The sequence below is a fragment of the Sminthopsis crassicaudata genome, chromosome 2, assembly GCF_048593235.1.
Source record: "Sminthopsis crassicaudata isolate SCR6 chromosome 2, ASM4859323v1, whole genome shotgun sequence".
NCBI classification, from domain to species: domain Eukaryota; kingdom Metazoa; phylum Chordata; class Mammalia; order Dasyuromorphia; family Dasyuridae; genus Sminthopsis; species Sminthopsis crassicaudata.
In genome coordinates, this window is record NC_133618.1 from 665,050,667 (window position 1) to 665,067,596 (window position 16,930).

Consider the following 16,930-nt stretch of genomic DNA (forward strand, 5'->3'; position numbering starts at 1 on the left):
TTCAGAAACTTTAAATGCAAGAAAAAAATGATACTTCCATAAATGAATGTCACAAAACAAAAGCTATAAGGATATTCCAGCCAACAAAGTCTTTTACTACCAAAGTAGATTAATTATCAACCCCAGTGAGACCAAGAGCTTCGTTCTAGCTACCTCAACCCCATTTCAAATTCAGTGAGAAAGTAGCCCAGAATATAAAGTATCTTTCAGATGACTCGACCATGAATACTCAAAGGATGAGGTGATTTTTTTTTAAAACAATCACATTTTAAGTTTCCATTTCACAATTCATTTAAATATTTTACATACATTTATAAAACACATGACATCTCTATTTTTTTTTCATAAGCTTATTTGTGCTGTAACTTTCTATCCAGAAGATAGCCAACCGATTTAAATTATTGTCATAAACCCATCACAAAGAGGTGTACATTTAGAGAACCACTGCAATACTACAGGAAAAATGACGGTGTTAAAGACATAGGCGGTGAAAAAAGAAAACAACACCAATAATAATAATAATAATAACAATAATAATAATAGCACCTTGGTGTAGGGGAATAGCACTGGCCCTAGAATCAGAAGTCTCGGGTTCAAATTCTGGCTCTATCACTCCCTTCCTGTGTGACCGTGTGCAAGTATCTCTGTCCAAGGGGAGCGTTGGCTCCCGCTCGGCCTGCTTCCCCTCATGGGCTTCGTCATGAGGACCGAATGAGAGCATGGATGCAGGGCTTCCAAAACCGTCACTCACTAGACAAATGGAAGTCGGTACTAGCTTGTAAAGTCAAATGATTAGAAAATGTCTTTTCTTCAAAGGTTTCATTATGCAAGAATGCAAGTTTGACACAAGTCAATTTGGGGCTCGGAAGCAAGCTACTCACAAAAATAGACTCAAACATGCATGATTTTAGTGTCTTCTTAAAACTTCTATAGTAAAAAATCGGTTTAATTCAAAATTGAGAATCCATTTCTAAAATACTATATTAGTAATTCTATGTTAAATATTGAGGATAAAATGAAAATTAGACCTACTGAACAAACTTGATTTTTTAAAACATGCACCTGTAGACATAGATTAGGTTTGACTAATTCATTAAACTAGGCCTCATGTCTACAAGTGTTATCCTCAGGGTCCATCCCACAGGCCTACCGTAACGGGGAAATCACTTCCCTAAGAGATTCCTTCTGGTTCTTTGATAAACAAACAAAAGCGCCTCAACACCAGGATCATGACAGACCCACAATATTCTGAATTCTGCTCTACAGCAAGAGTTACAGGAATTATTTGTTAGTACAATGATTTCCTGTTAAGGGATGCTAATTTCATGTCAGACAAGATTTATACAGGAAATGTAATAATAACAAATGAAAATTAAATACATGAACTCTGAATAAGGCAGACCTTATTTTCAAAATTTGGAGTACTCCTCATCAACAATTTGCATGCAAAACTATATACAATATTCAGATCCTTTCTCATAGACCTAGTAATGAGTCTTGTTGTAAAAACAGGCATGACAAGTAGTAGAAAAAGCATTTTATTTATATGGAAAAAGCTACAGTAAGATCTGTAAAAGGTCCGTGAGAATATTATATTGCCCGTACGTACGAAAAAAATCAAATGTGAATAGCAACAAATAAAAAGTTACACATCGTCCTACTTAGCAGTGCAATTAGTTCACATTGCAATAAAATTAAGTCAAGTATGCAACAAAATCAAAACAAGTGTTTCTCCATAATCAGCATACTGAGAATTACAGTGTAAAAGATCATGTTAGGTTTTAAGAATCTGCAATCAGTCTACGGAATATCCTAAGCAAGAGAAGGAGGCAAAGCGTTCATTCGTTTCATTACTAGCAGTTGTATTTTGTCAATACTGTGCACAGGAAGAGAACGTCTAATGAGTTGACTTACATGGTAAATAAAATATATTTAGTCTATACAGTAAAAAAATACAAATTATATAGTGAGCTAACAAAGAATGAAATCTGAATACAGATTTATAAAACTGACGACATCTTCGACAAACACATACAGTATCTCATGTAAAAACATCTAGTATCAGCAAAAAATAATTTGGTTGCTTTACAACTGCACTGTGGATCTTGTAGGCTGAAGATGCAGATGTCCAAGTATCTTAAAAACCATAATAAATGTCTTTTGCAAAGCATACAAAAGGATAAATACTCTCATCACAGTCTTAAGGTTATTTTTGGAAGTTTGTTTTGTCTTGCTCCAGAAACACATTTCAAATGGGTAAAAATCAAAGGGTTTCAGGGTACACTGGAACAGTAAACGGTGCTCGATTTACTTCTAATATTGAAAAAACCTAGAATTTACAGTACTCTGGGATATAGGAAAAAAGCTTCCAATTTACATTGCATATTTCTGAGTCCATTCTCTCGCATGTCTGTTATATCTGTGGGCAGACAAAAGAGTTATGGTAAAAATACAGGACCATGTGTATATCTGTTCTAAGGTTTTAGTGTGTAAAGTCTTTAAGTGGAACCCCGCAAAAATCTAACCAAGGTTCAATGGCAAAGTCATATCATTTGACCCATGGAGCTACAATGTATCTGAAGTCACAAAATTGAAAATTCGACTTTTTCCAAAGCAAGATGATTTTCTCCACTAACTTACCGTAACTCTGGATGAAGTGAAAGTACCAATTAAAAGAGAATAAAGAACCCACATTCTAAGGAGAAAACTTATCTATTAGATTAAACACATGAGGGTTTGTCTCTTTTAGATTAGGGAGTATGTGAATCCCTGAAAATAAAATACCAAAATCAAACAACTTCAAAACAGAAGGTTAATGTCTGGGGGTTTTGCTTGTTTATTTAAAGGTCTAGATTCATATGGATTTAATGTTTCTTTCTGGGAAATGGATAACAAAAGTATAGTCCAAAAATTTTTCAACATGTAACACCTTAAAGAAAGACCCCACTCAAGTAACTGCTTGTTGACTTGAACCTTTCTTAAATTGCAAGTAAATGGAAGGAAAATACTATGTTTCTATGTGACAGCTCTCTTTAAAAGGGAAAGGGAGAAGAATCCCAGGGATATAACTATGATAATGCAAAAAAAATGGGAGACATTAACAAAAACTATTTCAAAAAGAATAAAGGGAGGCCAGAAAAAGGGGATCATAAGATTATAGATTTAAGAGCTAGAAAGGACTGTCCTGCTCCTTTTCCGGAATAAGGAAAACTGGCCTCCAAGGCAGAGCTGGAAGTCAGGTCTTCTAGAACCAAACCTCCTGCTTTTCTTCCCCCCTACCACAAGGCCCATTAGGAGCAGACCAATACAAATACATATAACTGATAGCAAACTGCTTGCTTTCCCATGGAGGGACAGAAGAGGGAAATTAGAACTCATAATTTTAAAAAACAAACACTAACATTACTTTACATGTAATCAGGAAATATTTAATGACATAAATAAAATATATATTGGAGGAAAAAAAGAACAGACCAGACATTAGACACAGAGAAGAAGACAAGAGTACCTGAGAAAACAAAAAAAGGAATGGAGAAGCAGATTCAAGCCTGAGTGTAATTGAAATCATTTAAATACATCTATAAAATCTTGTTTCTTTTATTTGGTACATGAACAGAAACGTACCCAATCCAAAGCAAATGGCCACACATACTTACTTTTCCTTGTCTGATTTATATATCTGTGCAATATCTGGTACTAAGGGGTCATCCGGATTTGGATCACAAAGTAGTGAACATATGGACAACAAAACTAGAAAGAAAGGAGAATAGGACATCAGCCGGCTGTTGTTTCAAACAGTTGTACAGATCTTGGATCACACATTCACACAGTGCCAAGCTACTGGACAAACACATATGAACCAGTATCACCTAAGGTCTCATCTATATGTTGACTGAACAAGTGCTCGTTTAGATTTTTAAATGTTCCATAAAATCTCCGTAATAAAGCTTGATGTTGATGATGATGATGATGATGAACATGAAGAATAGAAACAACAGTCACTCATCCCAGGATTTGCTATACCAGAATTCCAGTCAACTAGATGGCACCCGGATGACTAACGAGAAGAGGTGACATTATCTCGGAGGCTTTTTAAGAGCTTTAGAGACCATATCTCAGTGGAGCAAAACTATAACTCTGGAAGGCAGACATTATTTTCATTCTCCTTTTCTTGAAGTTCAGATCACGTGGCTCTTCCTGGGTTTCAGAGATAGTGTGTGGTCGAGCTGGGATTTCTTCTACCGATTTTTCAGTCCATTTCTCTAAACAATATGCAACCTTGCCTCTCTAAATGATTCCAGCCACCAAAGTTTTACATTATACTGAGAATTCAATTTGTTTAGGAATGAGACACACTATCTTGAAAGTAACTGAATATTGCCTATAATCTCCCCAAATAGCAAAGGGAATATAAACATTTTCTTCAAATGATTATTTCTACTGACTTCAAGGCAGGGGCTATGTCACATTTCATTTCTCTATCTCTAGCACTTTGGGATATACTTTGGTGTTACCTAGGCCAAAACAGCAGCTGGTACCCAGAGAACTCTGATTTCCTCACGTGGAAAACTCCCTCTGCCAACACAGAGTTTGTATACTAGACCTATCCAGAACCACATATATTAGTGCCAGCACCACATCTCATTGGGGCTAACACCCAGCAGACTGTGGTGCTAGCTGTTGCTTGTATCCAAGAAGCACTTACTAAATACTTGCTGACTTGAACCCTGAACTCTAGATCTTGTAAAGATGATGAGACTCATATTCTAAGTGTATTATTTGAATGCCAAGTCTGCATCCCAGCCAATCAAATTAAGAGTTATCAGTCCAAACTCTGGTGGGCAATCTGTCTGCCATCTGGCCCACCCACAGTCTCACAGGAGAATAGCACTGGTCAACCCTTCATTGCCTCTCGTGTGGGTAGAGCATGCAGTTTGTGAAACCCAGCGTCAATAACTAACATCTTGCCAAGGCTTTAATGATATAGCACTACATTATTGGCTTCCTTTAGGGAGGGAGGGTGCCATTTCTACTTCTGGCAACACTAATCACACTCCTTCCTTTCTAAGTAAATGAAACAGCTATGAAATACCTCCCTCACACTCCATCTTCCCTTCTTCCATTTCCTCTTTTTATATACCCCAAACAGGTGGTGATACATGACAGGGTGGGATCACTTGGAAGGAAAAGTGGCAAATAAAGGCTGGTGTGCTAGAAGAAGCCCATGACAGTTTTCCCTCCACCTAGCAGAACTCAGCCATGTACACTAACTAAACTAATGAAATAATTCTTCTGGGATATCATAAAGAATAGTTCCCTCATATATAAATTTAGACCTCAGGGAAGCTCTGCTTCCATCACATTTATGTATAATGGGCTAGAGCAAGTTTTAGGATTCAGAAAAAAAATCAAATATTTAAACAAATACAATGATATATTAATATTAAAAGGCAGTGGGGAGGGGGTAGAGAGAGGAGATAGGGCTTCCTCTTCTCCACTTGTCTCTAGTGGCAGAAAAAGTCTCCCTTTGCCTCAAGGGCACCTCAAAAAATAACCGAGAATGGCAGAAACAACACTTTCATTTTGAAATCCAAAGGACAAAGTTTCCAGAGGCCAATGATGCTCAATATTCTTGAAATAAAGCCAGCAGTGTCAGAAGACAGCCTCTTGGCAGGCCGCCATCTCTTGTGTAAGTGTTCGCACTCAGCTATTTATGTAAAATGAGATGCATCTCACCACCAATCCAAGAAATGGGGTGTTAATGTCAATCAATCTTTGATAAATAAAGTACACAGTATTCGTATCATAAGGTGGTGCTTGTTTTTGAAATAAGGACAGCCACAAACACTTGAACATTTCAGATGAGAAAATTTGCCGTTCTGCACTAGCTAGCTAGCTGGGCATGTCTAATTAATCCATCACAGATTCCATCGCTTTGATAGAAATGTTATTGTCAAGTAACAACTCGAAAATAACACTCCCACGAAGAGAGGATTCTGGGATCTTTACCTGAATGCTACTAGGGTAACAATTTCTTTGGCTTTTCTGGAGTTTTAGGAGCTGGTCTTTCCAACCAAAGAGAATGGCCTCCATTATCAATCAGGCTAACCTGAGTTTCGGAAGACAAGGACTCCTGTCTGTTAAGCCCGACCTCAAGAGGCCACAGCTCGGAGAGGGCCAGAAACACCATTCCACTGAGAGAACCCAGAGAACAATTTTACAATTTGGACATACCCAACAAAGAAGTAATTGACTGGTGAAATGAGCATTTATTAATGCCAAGTAACTCATGAAAAAAATATCCTCCGCCTACACAATGTAAGCCTAAACACTATAAGGAGGTGAAGGAGGAATAACTGCCCAGGTAAACAATGTCAGAGTAGGGCCTGGCCAGGTAAACAACAATGGCCGATTCACTGTTTTGTGGCTTGGGCCTGTACATCCAGTAAACTGAGAAAGGAACAAATAATCTCTTAGTGTCTAGGTACATCTACAGCATCTGTTATGATGTTGTTTAAGTCAGTAACTGCCTTTGCTGCTGTTTTAAAAATTAAGACCAGAAGTTTTAATTACAATCATTTTGTCTACATCTCCCTGAATGTGAAAAGACAAATTTTTTTTTATCCTCTGGAAAAGTGACTTGGAAATTCATTCTACACAAGCTTGGTTTTTCAGTCGGTCCCATCTGAACATACTTCTTTTTATGATCAGTCTGGAACTGGCTTCTCACTTTAATAACACCAGTACTTCACACTAAAATCAGGCCTGAGGACTGGCTGACTCAGGGCAGCCTCTTCATATCATCTCTTTTTAAAAAAACGAGGAGACACCAAACTAGAAAAAAACAAGTCTTCTTCCCAAGGCTGTTTGTAGTCAGGGTGATTTCTCCCCCTCACCCCATCCCATCCCACTGTAAAAAGTGCCCTGGTTTCTTATTTAGAGCATCCTAGCCACCTCCCTGGCCAAGTCCTCAGAACTGAAGAGAAGCAAGTCACCAGAGAATGGGAACAGAGGCTTTGGTCACTAGATTCACTCATCCGCCACTTTGTAATTCCCATCTAGCTCTCAGTTTGCCTGCTGACTTTTCCCAACATTATTAATGTATAAATGAAGTTACCTTTTGATACAGTCAGAGCTGGTGACCACTGTGACCTCAAGATGTCAAGACAAATACTTCCATTGCTATTTATGTTTGGGTGGTAGATTTTTGTTGTGAAAGCAATCTAAAGAAAAATAAAAACCCAGTGAGTAAAAAATACAACCATGAACAAGGAACACCAAAGTACCAATCAGCTCACGTGGGGATAAGATTTTTTTTTTATCTGAGTAATCTTAGTAGAAAAATGTTTCAGTACCCCATCGGACTAAGTGTAACCCAGGGAAAGGCTGTTAACACCCAATTCTCCCTCTTTCCATCTTCTTCTCCCATTTCTTTTTTTCCAAGCCTTAAACTGATCAATATTAACTGTGTATACAATAGGAGCTAAAAAGGCTAATGGCCAGAGCTTTGGGGCTTAGAGTTTTTGGGAGAAGAGGAGGGAGTCAGAAACGGATTTCCTGAGTGGAGATAGGAAACTTCCAATGTGGAAACTCTTCCCTCCACAGTTCTGAAGTTAAATCCTTTCAGTGAAATCCAAAAGGACTCTTCCCATCACCCCTCTTTAAATATGAACTCATGATTCAATGATTATACCTAAGTCAAAAGACAAAATTCATGGAAAAATGAGAAGAGGGAAATCCCTGGCCCTACATGTATTTATATATTATGTAAATACACATTATCTTAATATTAAATCATTATTAAAATTAAATGTAATTATACATCATCATTCAAGACTTCTAAAGTCAGGTAACTGGCTCAAAGAACCTCCACAATCACTCCATGATACAAACATCAAATAAGAAAGTACAGCTCATGTCTCTATATGCACTAATTCTATGAGGTAATCAGCCCCAAGAATCAGGAACTGAAGCTTAGAATTTAAAGCTTGGGGCAGCTAGATGCCACAAGGAATAGAGCTCTGGTCCTAGAGTCAACAAGACCAGTTCAACGCCAATCTTAGTAGCTGTGTGACCTTGGCCAAGTCACTAAAACCCCAATTGCCTCAACCTCCCCCCCAAAAAAAAGGGGGAAATGACTTATCCAAGGTCACATAGCTAGTAGTAATCTCAGAGTCTGCATCTTATCCCAGATTTCAGAGTTCTTGGCACTATCATGGAGTCACAAAGCTTCTTAAATACATTCCGGGACAGGTGAATCAATAAATCAAACCCAGATATAGCTTCCAACGAAGCCAGGCAATAACACTGATGTGTGTTGACTCTCATGCTGTTGCTGACAAAATGAATGAGATTTAAAATTCCCAGACCAGGAGAAAAAGGATTATTCATTGAAATACACATCTACCTTTGGTGGCTTAAAAGGATAGTCTGTTGGGAAATGTACAGTGAGAAAGAAGACTCCACCTTGATACGCGCTGTCGGGCTGCAAGAAGAAGAGATGTACATCACTTTGGGACCTCCCACTCCTTCACAGTTATCACAAATTGTTGAGTATTTCCCCCATTGACTCTGACTCTGTGAAAATGGCTCAGTCCCACTCTACACTCCTTACAAGGTACCTTTTTTTCCCCCAGGTATAGAGGAAGATTTTCTAAACACACATGGTAACACAAACAGATCCAGCAGTGAGAAGAGATCTGTGTTGATACCCACAGAAATGGGCTGTGAGGGGTGGGGGCAGGGGGAAATAATGTTCTGCAATGGTAATCAACTGGAGAAAAAAAGACTAATAAGAATAAATCTTTTCCTTTTGTCTTTACAAGACAGCACTGGTGTTTAATGGGGAAGGGATGGAGGACAGAAGAATCTTCCATCTATCCCCAGAATGGGATATGGTACGATGGACTAACAAGATCCCCCCCCATTTTAAAAATTAGAAAGATGATTCAGAGGCAGGAAAGGGACCTGCTCCTGGAAAAACTGCTAGAGGCCAAGGGGAAACTTGAACCCGAGTCTCTGAATTCCACAATTAGCACTCTTCCTACCAGAAAAGGCTAAAGTGAAATGGATCCTGTCATGTCATCTAAACACCCAACCTTGGCTCGGTAACAAAACAAACCTATCAGACTACAGCTTCAGAGCGGGGCGAGGGGGTTCAAATAAAACTTATCAATAAAAGGAGTCTCTTTCCAGACCCACAAGATGGGTGCTGGCTCAGTGCAGCCTCCTTGCCAAACAGTAAAATGGCATCCCCCTTTAGGATTGATATATCATCAGTTTTCCTATCAGTTCTACAGAGTGGGCTTTAATATTTGACCCAGCCTTTTAATGTGCTTTTACCAGCATTTGCAATGTGATAATAATAATAATAATAATAATAATAATTTTTTTAAAAAAAGAATAAGCTAACACAGGATTTATTAACATACAACCCTTCCATTTAGGGCCCATTATTAAAATCACTGAGTCTGATATTAATGCTGCAGTAATCAACAGGACTATCGGTTATGCTGTTTAAATGGGGATACTCCCAATGCATATCCACCAGGATATACATCTTTGTTCTAGTTCATCAAGAGTAATTAATTTTAAAAAATGGTTTCACAGAATCCAACCATTCTGGAGAGCAATCTGGAATTATGCCCAAAAAGTTGTCAAAATGTGCATATCCTTTGATGCAGCAGTGCTACTCCTGGGCTTATATCCCAAAGAAATACTAAAGAGCGGAGAGGGACTTGTATGTACCAAAATGTTTGTGGCAGCCCTTTTCATAGTGGCTAGAAGCTGGAAGATGAATGGATGTCCATCAATTGGAGAATGGTTGGGTAAATTGTGGTATATGAAGGTTATGGAATATTATTGCTCTGTAAGAAATGACCAACAGGAGAAATACAGAGAGGCCTGGAGAGACTTACATCAACTGATGCTGAGTGAAATGAGCAGAACTAGGAGATCATTATACACTTCAACAATGATACTGAATGAGGATGGATTCTGATGGAAGTGGAAATCTTCAACATAGAGAAGAGCTAATCCAATTCTAATTGATCAATGATGGACAGAAACAACTACACCCAGAGAAGGAACACTGGGAAATGAGTGTAAACTGTGAGCATTTTTTTTTCTGATTATTTTTACCTTCTGAATACAATTCTTCCTTTACAATAACAACAACAACAAAATTCGGTTCTGTGTATAAGATATTTAATATGTATGGGAATGCCTGCCATCTAGGGGAGGGGATGGAGAGGAGGGGAAAAGTTTGGAACAGAAGGGAGTACAAGGGATAATGTTGTAAAAAAATAAAAAATGTTTTCACAAAATTAAGTTTCAGTGACCTCTCTCTGCTGACGATGTTCCAGGTGCTGCCCAGTCAAGAGCCCTAATTGACACCTGGTACTGCATGTGACACCCCTAAATTTAGCAAATTATGAACTGTTCATACTGTTCATGCAGCACATATTGAAGGACCTCAAAATTCCATTATTCTTATTGTTCTAAATAGGCAACAAATAACACATAGAAATGATCTGTTCATTATTGAAAGACTTCACTTAGAAAATATATTTTGTTACTCCCTTTAAAAAAAGGAAAGAAACATTCACTCTAAGTTGGCATTTCAGGGAGGCAGTGTGGGTACAGTGAGGGGTGGAACACTGGCTGGAAGTCGAGGCTCAGAGATTCTCAGTTCTTTCTTCCACTGACTAGATAAGAACTCTGGGTATCATCAGTGCATCACTCTCATTCTCCAATGTCTGGAAATAATGGGAGGGGGCTAAATGATGTAGAGAAGTCCTCCAGCTTTACAAACAAAGAGACTGAGGAGGAGAAAAGAATTGAGCTGCTTACGGTCAACCCAAGCGCCAGGACCAGAAGCCCCAAGGCCACAGCTCTTACTACTATACTTTCTGGTCCTTTCTAGCTCCAGCACTTATGATTCTATGCTTAATTGGAAACTCATTCTGGGTTCAGTCTTGACATTTCTTTTAAGTAATCGGGATTTTAGAGCAAAATAAAGTTTTAATTACTCACAACTAATCAGATTTAGCTCATGGGGAGAGGAACACAGCCAACAGAGCTGGCACTAGAGCAGCCATCCCCATCCCGACCTCCCCCCAAGCAGATTTAAACTGTTCAGGTTTTATTACTTTGAAACAGAAAAGGCCCAGTAAAGGTCAAAGAATCTTCTTGATGAAGAGCAATAATGATGAAAAGAAGTCTATTATGAAACAGCTGCGAACTTTGGGGTCAACTAATGTTGACCAGAAGCATTGTATATGAGGCAGTCACCCAGCCTTCAGTCAGGACAGGAAGAAATAAAATGGCTCATTGCAAAGTGCCAAGGCTAGCTGGGAAATTCTATTACTGGGTTAACTTTCATTTCTAAGCTAATAAAATGTGTGGAATACGAAGGATTATACTCTTTCCATCAAGAAGATGAACTTTTTTTTTAGGGTGAAAAGATTAAAAAAGAAAGAGAAAACCCAGTGCTGGCTAATAATTGCGGTGCAATGATAACACTTCTTGATCAGATCAGTAATTTGCAGAATCAAACAAATCAGAGCAATGTTATCAGATTATTTACTAAGAAATCCAACAAGCCCCGTAGGATTAATCTGGTATGAGGAGGGGAGAGCGGGGATCAAATCTGGCCACTTCCTCTTACATGGGGGGGTAGAGGAAGGGGACACGAGTCTGAGAGAATAGCTCCTACAAAGAGAGCAGGTTGGCTCCGAGGGTTAAGGTTTATCCAGAGGAAGCATATACTTACAGGTCCCATAATAGTTGCTTGCCAGTGGAACACTGAAACAGACAAAGGATTGTTTGAGTCATCAGCAAGTGTTCAGACCTTCAATACTAAGAGAAGCAAAAAGCGAGCAATAGAGCAAAGCTTACAGTCATCTCCCACAGGTCCTGCTGAGCAGTGGGCAGGAGGGTCACGCTGCAGATCACTTAATTCCTGTGACAAAGTAGAAATATTTGAAAATTAATTTTCTCCTTTTTTCCCCCCAAGGAAACATTCACAATCATTCTTCTAGACAGGATTTTTAATTCAACTAAAATGACGACTTGGCCAAAGCCATCTACAAGAAGTCCACCATTGGAAGGTCCCTTCAGGAAATGATTGCCCCTTTTTGAGCAAATTAAGATGATATTCTTGCTTATGAATACCCCTGTATCCTTAACAATAAATATTTATTCATCAATGCGGGCTCAGGATTAGCGCTAGGGATACAAAGGGATAAAACATGGTCTAGAAAGAGAGAAAGATGGAGGGGAAAGCCATAGCACAGGAATTGTACATGTCACTGAGTATGTGAAATAATCATACTTTAGGGACTTAGAGAGGGTGAACGACGTGTATGTGTGGGATTTAAATTGGGCCATAAGGAATCCTAGAATCTAAAGAGAGAAGATAAGGAAAGGCAAGCCAGACTGGAAGAATAACTAGCCTAGAGCCAAAATCAGAAGAAACAAAGAGCCAATGATTTGGTTGGGGCAGAGAATTCTAGCATGGCAGCATTTCCCAAACTTCTTGGTTGTACAAACCAGAAATGTTAGTCCAAGTTGCCTGGGGAATATACAAAAGATTTGGAGATTAACAGGAGTTTGAGGGAAATTTTCAAAATACATAAAATCAAGCTTATTTTTAACCTTCCCCCATTGGCAAAAGAAATATTTTATTTAAAAAAAAATTCAATGTTCCAATTGCCTCAGCAAAAAAATAAATAAAATAAATATTCAATACTAAAAAACAAAACTTTAGGGAACAATACTGGATGCAGAGCTTTCTTACAGAAGACACTAGTCACATCTCCTGCAATGACAAGGCTTTGTACACATCCTGGAAAAGGTAGAGAAAAGATGGTCAAATGGCCTGGGTGTGGACATGCTAAGTATGATCCTTGGCTCACATAATCTTCTGAGGCTCTCCTGCCCCCATGTCTGATCCCATCAAGCCCTCTGCTCACTCTCCCTGCCCCAAAATCTCCGTCCTCAACCTTTGGAGCCTCCCAGAGCATGTCCACTTGTCCTTCTCCTCTTGGATCTCTGGGTTCTCCTCCTGCCTGTCTGACTACTCCTCCTCAGATTCCCTTGCTGGATCTTTCCGCATGTCACACACACTAATTATGGGTGACTGTCCGTCCCCTAAGGCTCTGGTCTCTTTTCTTTCTATACTGTCTCATTTGGTGATCTCATCAACTCCCATGGGTTCAATTATTATCTTTCCGATGATTCCCAGATCGATTTAGCCAACTCTCCTGAACTCCAGCCCAGCATCACCAGCCACCTAGTGGGCACTGAAACTACAACTCAGCTTAGGTGGCTCAAACTCAATGTGTCCAAAAGTACAGTTTCTCCCACTTCCAAACCTCAGCTTTTCAGAACTTCTCCATGGGCCCCACCAGCACCCTTCTAGGCACCCAGGTTAACAAGAACCTTGTAGGCCTCCTCTTCCCTCCCCCTATATCCAATTAGCTTCTAAATCTGGCCAGTTCTTTCTCTAAAAAAGTGTCTTCCCTTCTCTCCACTTACACAGTCCCCTCCCTACTGCAGGCCCTCCTTACTTCTCACCTCAACTCCGGCAACAACAGGAAATGGTCTGCTTTATGTCTCTCCCCATGGCAGGTAATCCAATGCACTGCCAAGTCACTCTTGCAATCAATAAACTTCAATAGCTCCCGAATGCCTCAAAATCCAAATAGAAACCTTTCTGTCCCCCTCCTCTAAATCCATTCACATGATACAGTCAGTGTAGCCAGACCAGCCCATAGTTGTTTACCACACCTGAAGCTCCACATGCTGTCCCATCCCATCTCTAACTCTTAGGAATCCTGGCTTCCTTTAAGACTTAGCTGCAGCACCATCTCCTCCAGGAAGCTTTTCCTGGAGAGCTCCCCTCCCCAGAGACTACTGTCTTTCCTGTAAAATCTACCATTCACCTCCTAGGCACTGGTCTCCACTATTAGAATGGAAACTCCTTGGGGGAAGACTCGCTTTTCATTTTTCTTTGACCCCAGATGCCTGGCACTGAGCAATAAGCGCCTAACCAACTTCAGCAAACCAGTTTTGACCTAACAATCTGGCTCTGACTTCCTCACCACCCACTTATTCACTTCCCAAACTGGCTGGAAAATGCCCATGATTCTACTAAAAGTGTTCTTCTCAAAGACTCCAATGAATGACGGTCATCAGTTAAATGATTTCTCCATCAGAGATATACACCGAAGGGTGTCAGCTGGAGATCTCACCTAGTCCAGCTCGCACAGGCCCCTCCAAGGTCACATCCTTGAGATCATGATAGCTAAACGGGATGGATTCGAAGCTTTCTCAGAAAATTGACCCCCACCCTTCCCTACCATAATTTAGGCTACAGAACCCCTCACCCCCTGCTTGTACCCTCACTTAATCTCCCACAAACCACTGTGTAATCTATAGTCCCCCTGTTCTTGAACTCTGAGGGTGGATTGGCTTCCCGTGACAAATTGTGAGCCCTAGTCCTAAGTCAGGGACAGCTGGGGCCCAAGTTCAGGGTATTAAAAAACCCTGCTGTGCTTTGCCTTCCTTCACTAGACTATACCAGCGAAGGCGACGCCCTTTCCCCAAAGGAATGAAATAAACTGCTATCTGCTCTTGGCTCTATTTTAATTATTTTGGGTTAGTAGTCACTGTCCTACATATAGCTAATGGTAAAGCCAGGCTTCGACTGTGATGTCTTAATTCACAAGACAGGCTATCCCAGGGCCACAAGGCCTCTTTCAAGATCCATGAATCGTATCTCATAATCGATGCAGATTGTCTATGTCTTGGGCAAGAGAGGGAAGTTGGAGGATCTGTATTTATCTTGATTGTGAAAAGAACAAAGTGGCCTTTTTAGCTGGTTGAAATGTTAACTAAATTCCTCAATCCCTCCGGTTCTGTGGAGTACCCTGTTTCTTGAAGTGACAAGAAAAGCTGTTTTAATGTTCTTCTTTCTTGACAACTATACAACCACAGTTCAAAAAGTCAGAGCACAACGTGAAAATCTTTTTTAAAAATTAGTACAATTACTGTAGTAGTTGTGGATCCCATCAGTAGAACATGGCTGTCTTTCCTAAAGGTTTAAATTTCCTATTTTCTGAATCCTAACTTCTATTGCTGAAAGATTAAAAGAATAGCTTTAAAAAAAAAAAAAAAAAAAAAAAAAAAGGAACATAAACTAATCCTCTTTTCCCAGTTTCCTCTGACACTGTTCATTTTACAGCCTAGTTCTTGATTCTGCAAGCTTTGACACACTGAATGGTTTGCTTTATGTTTGGAAATTATCACTGTCAGAATTGAAGCAGCTTTGAAGTTCTTTAAATATGATTGTCATGTTCGTATCTACATACTGTTCCTAGGAACCTAAGGCACAAAAACTTAAAAGTAATATTATGTAAGTGCCAGCAACAACTTCTCTAGTTAATATTACTTTGCTGATTCATTTATAATTTCTGAAATACTTGTGGAGAAGTCTTTGTCATCAATAAAACTGTATTTGCTGTAAAAAGAAAAATATAGTTGTTGTTTGTCCTTCCATTTTTGAAGAAGACTGTAACACGAGGAAGATGATGTCATGACTTGTAAGTGAATGGATTGCGATGAAAGAGGCTGTTCAAAAGTCACCAGCCTCACTCTCTCCTCCTGAGCCATCCAGGTCCAGTGGCCAGAAGGAGATCACTGCAGATGGCCCCGGATTCAGTGGGAGACCTTGGTCCTTTGAAGTTAAGCTCTTTCTCAGGTCTCAGTTTGACTGAAAAAACACCCATTTGGCAGTGATTAAAGCTAGGTAAGAAATGAGGCAAAGAATGCCCTCTTTTACTTAATTTTTACTTTTTTACAGAGAGAGAGAAAGAGGAAGAAGAAGAGAGTGTGTTAAGAGCTGAAAGAGGGGCTTTACAAATCATTCAGAGCAGAGGAAAACAAGTTGGAAAGACGAAATATATCCAAGGTTGCTGCACAGGTGCCAGTTCATGGCCCCAAACCCACGGGCCAGTGGTTTTGTCTACACTTGGCCCAGTCTTTCTATAACACATAGAATTGTTGCCCATGTCCCACAGATCTCCTTTCTGATATTTTCTCCTCCAAAACATCGACCTCTCCTGCTTTTCCTTCTATTCTGACTTTTCCTTTAACTACTTTGCCTTCTGTTTGACTGAAAGAACTGTTCAAACTTCTGACTCCAAAACCCCAACCTATTTCAAGCAAATCTCATTCCCTGCTGGTCTCCAGATCTCCATCTCTAAGTGGTATCATTAGTACTTAAAATTCATTAAGTGTCTCTTCCCCCCTCCCCCAAATTCATTCTCCTCTCCCATCCTTCTGCCATCTTAATTTCCCCTATCAGCACAAAACCTGTCATCTTTTGGCTACTTCTCCCTGGTTGGCAGTTCTCTCAGTTCTAGCTCTTGAATCTCTCTCACATCCACCCTCCTCCTGTCACTTCTTCTAGCTGCCATGCTCGGCCCCCATCTAGAACCCAGCACTGTCTCCTAATCCATTGTCCTTTCACCAGTGAGAACACACAAATCAATGTTTCCAACCTCGATCAAACTTCTTTTCCTAGTACACAGATGCCATTCTACCCTTGTTAAAATGGCCACTGCTTTCCATTACCTACTGAAGAAAATCCAAATATCTTAACCTAGCTTTCCTGGGATCACTGATATACAATTGGAGGGGACTCCCGAAGTCATCTAGTCGAAACTGCTCATTTTACAAATCAGAAAACTGAGGCACAAAGAGGTTGTGGGCAACAAGATCTCACAAAAAGCAAGCGGCAGCTCCAGGACTGGAACCCAAGTCATTGAACTTTCACTCCATACCCCCACCTCTCATTCTAATCCCTCCATAACGACTTCACTTCTTCCCTTTGCTGTTCTAAGAGCATACTCAGAGCTGACATTTC

The 16,930-nt window shown here is 39.8% G+C and overlaps 1 protein-coding gene across 2 annotated transcripts in view; it reads right to left on the reverse strand.

The window, feature by feature from the left end:
• Positions 1-1,522: 1,522 nt before the first annotated feature.
• Positions 1,523-16,930, reverse strand: part of UBE2D1 (ubiquitin conjugating enzyme E2 D1) — a 36,525-nt gene continuing 21,117 nt past the window's right edge. For both annotated transcript variants that reach the window (XM_074297062.1, XM_074297064.1), the window contains exons 2-7: positions 11,899-11,962; positions 11,774-11,805; positions 8,408-8,485; positions 7,118-7,223; positions 3,657-3,750; positions 1,523-2,419 (exon numbers count right to left, since the gene is read on the reverse strand). In XM_074297062.1, coding sequence (XP_074153163.1) covers positions 2,374-2,419; positions 3,657-3,750; positions 7,118-7,223; positions 8,408-8,485; positions 11,774-11,805; positions 11,899-11,962 — 420 coding nt within the window. In that variant the 3' untranslated portion in view covers positions 1,523-2,373. The remainder of the gene's footprint in view (positions 2,420-3,656; positions 3,751-7,117; positions 7,224-8,407; positions 8,486-11,773; positions 11,806-11,898; positions 11,963-16,930) is intronic.